General features: G+C 38.2%; 1 protein-coding gene across 4 annotated transcripts in view; it reads left to right on the forward strand.

Moving 5' to 3' along the window:
- fam193a (family with sequence similarity 193 member A) overlaps positions 1-1018 on the forward strand; it is a 19725-nt gene that overhangs the window by 17343 nt on the left and 1364 nt on the right. For 3 of the 4 annotated variants that reach the window (XM_032527886.1, XM_032527877.1, XM_032527868.1), the window contains exon 22: positions 462-543. In XM_032527886.1, coding sequence (XP_032383777.1) covers positions 462-543 — 82 coding nt within the window. Of the gene's footprint in view, positions 1-461; positions 548-1018 lie in introns of those variants that run through there. The other variant, XM_032527894.1, reaches the window with a different exon arrangement.

Here is a 1018-nt window from a genome sequence, read left to right on the forward strand (position 1 = left end):
ACTCATATTAATGTTAAAAAACCTCAAAGTGAAATTTGTATACCCTGGGACCTTTCAAGTAACTTTACTTTAAGTCACAAATATTTGTGTTGCAATAGCACACTCTGCTCGTGCTGCTATGGCTCAGGTAGGGGATAGATAACATCCTCAACAATCTGGTATAGAATCTGCATATCGAATCGGAAACAACCGTCTCACTGTGCGCTAGAGATTTTTCTGCCTGAATTCCACCGATAAACCAATCTACATTTAGATGTGCAGAGATACGTTTTTCTGCTTTTATTCAAGCCACTATTTGTAGAATTTCCAACTTTGGTGGTCAGTGGTAGCATTAAAGATGCACATTAGGTCAATACGCCCTTTTAAGTTCCTCCAAGAGACTACTTTCATAATACACCTGCAACATTAATAATACATTTTTAAATAGCAATTAACATGCATTTATGTTATTTTTGTTTTAGATGACGTATTCCTTCCCAAAGACATTGACCTGGATAGCACTGAAATGGATGAAACGGAGAGGGAAGTGGAATATTTCAAAAGGTAGGTGTATTAAAATTAACTGACTGCCAAATACTGATGAGATACTTCTGAAAGCTTTTCTCTTGGTGTCAACCTTAAAAAAGGTACCCTGTGGAGTTTTGGACTACTAGTTGCGCTATGAAGAAATGTCTTTATACAGTAAAAGCGTAAGCACAGTTTCCGCTGTGGACTGCTGATTGACAGAATGTGTCAGCAAAGGCAATGCAGAAAACAACTGCTAGCACGCAAACGTGGATGTAAACAATGTAGGTTTTAAAATCATCAAAATTGCCTTTTTTTTCTAAAAAAACAACAATCTTTTAAAGCTATAGTGAGTATTTTCTGTCTCTCTAAGAATTCTTAGTAATAACAAGATTGCCGGTGCGTCCACATGATACAAGCCTTACGTGATTGCGCACCACCCCCACCCCTCCTCCACGCAGTTGCTAGTAGCCAAGGAGGACAGGAAGATTTAAACATGGACTCTTCAGAAGAG

The sequence above is a fragment of the Etheostoma spectabile genome, chromosome 2 (genome assembly GCF_008692095.1).
Source record: "Etheostoma spectabile isolate EspeVRDwgs_2016 chromosome 2, UIUC_Espe_1.0, whole genome shotgun sequence".
Taxonomy (NCBI): domain Eukaryota; kingdom Metazoa; phylum Chordata; class Actinopteri; order Perciformes; family Percidae; genus Etheostoma; species Etheostoma spectabile.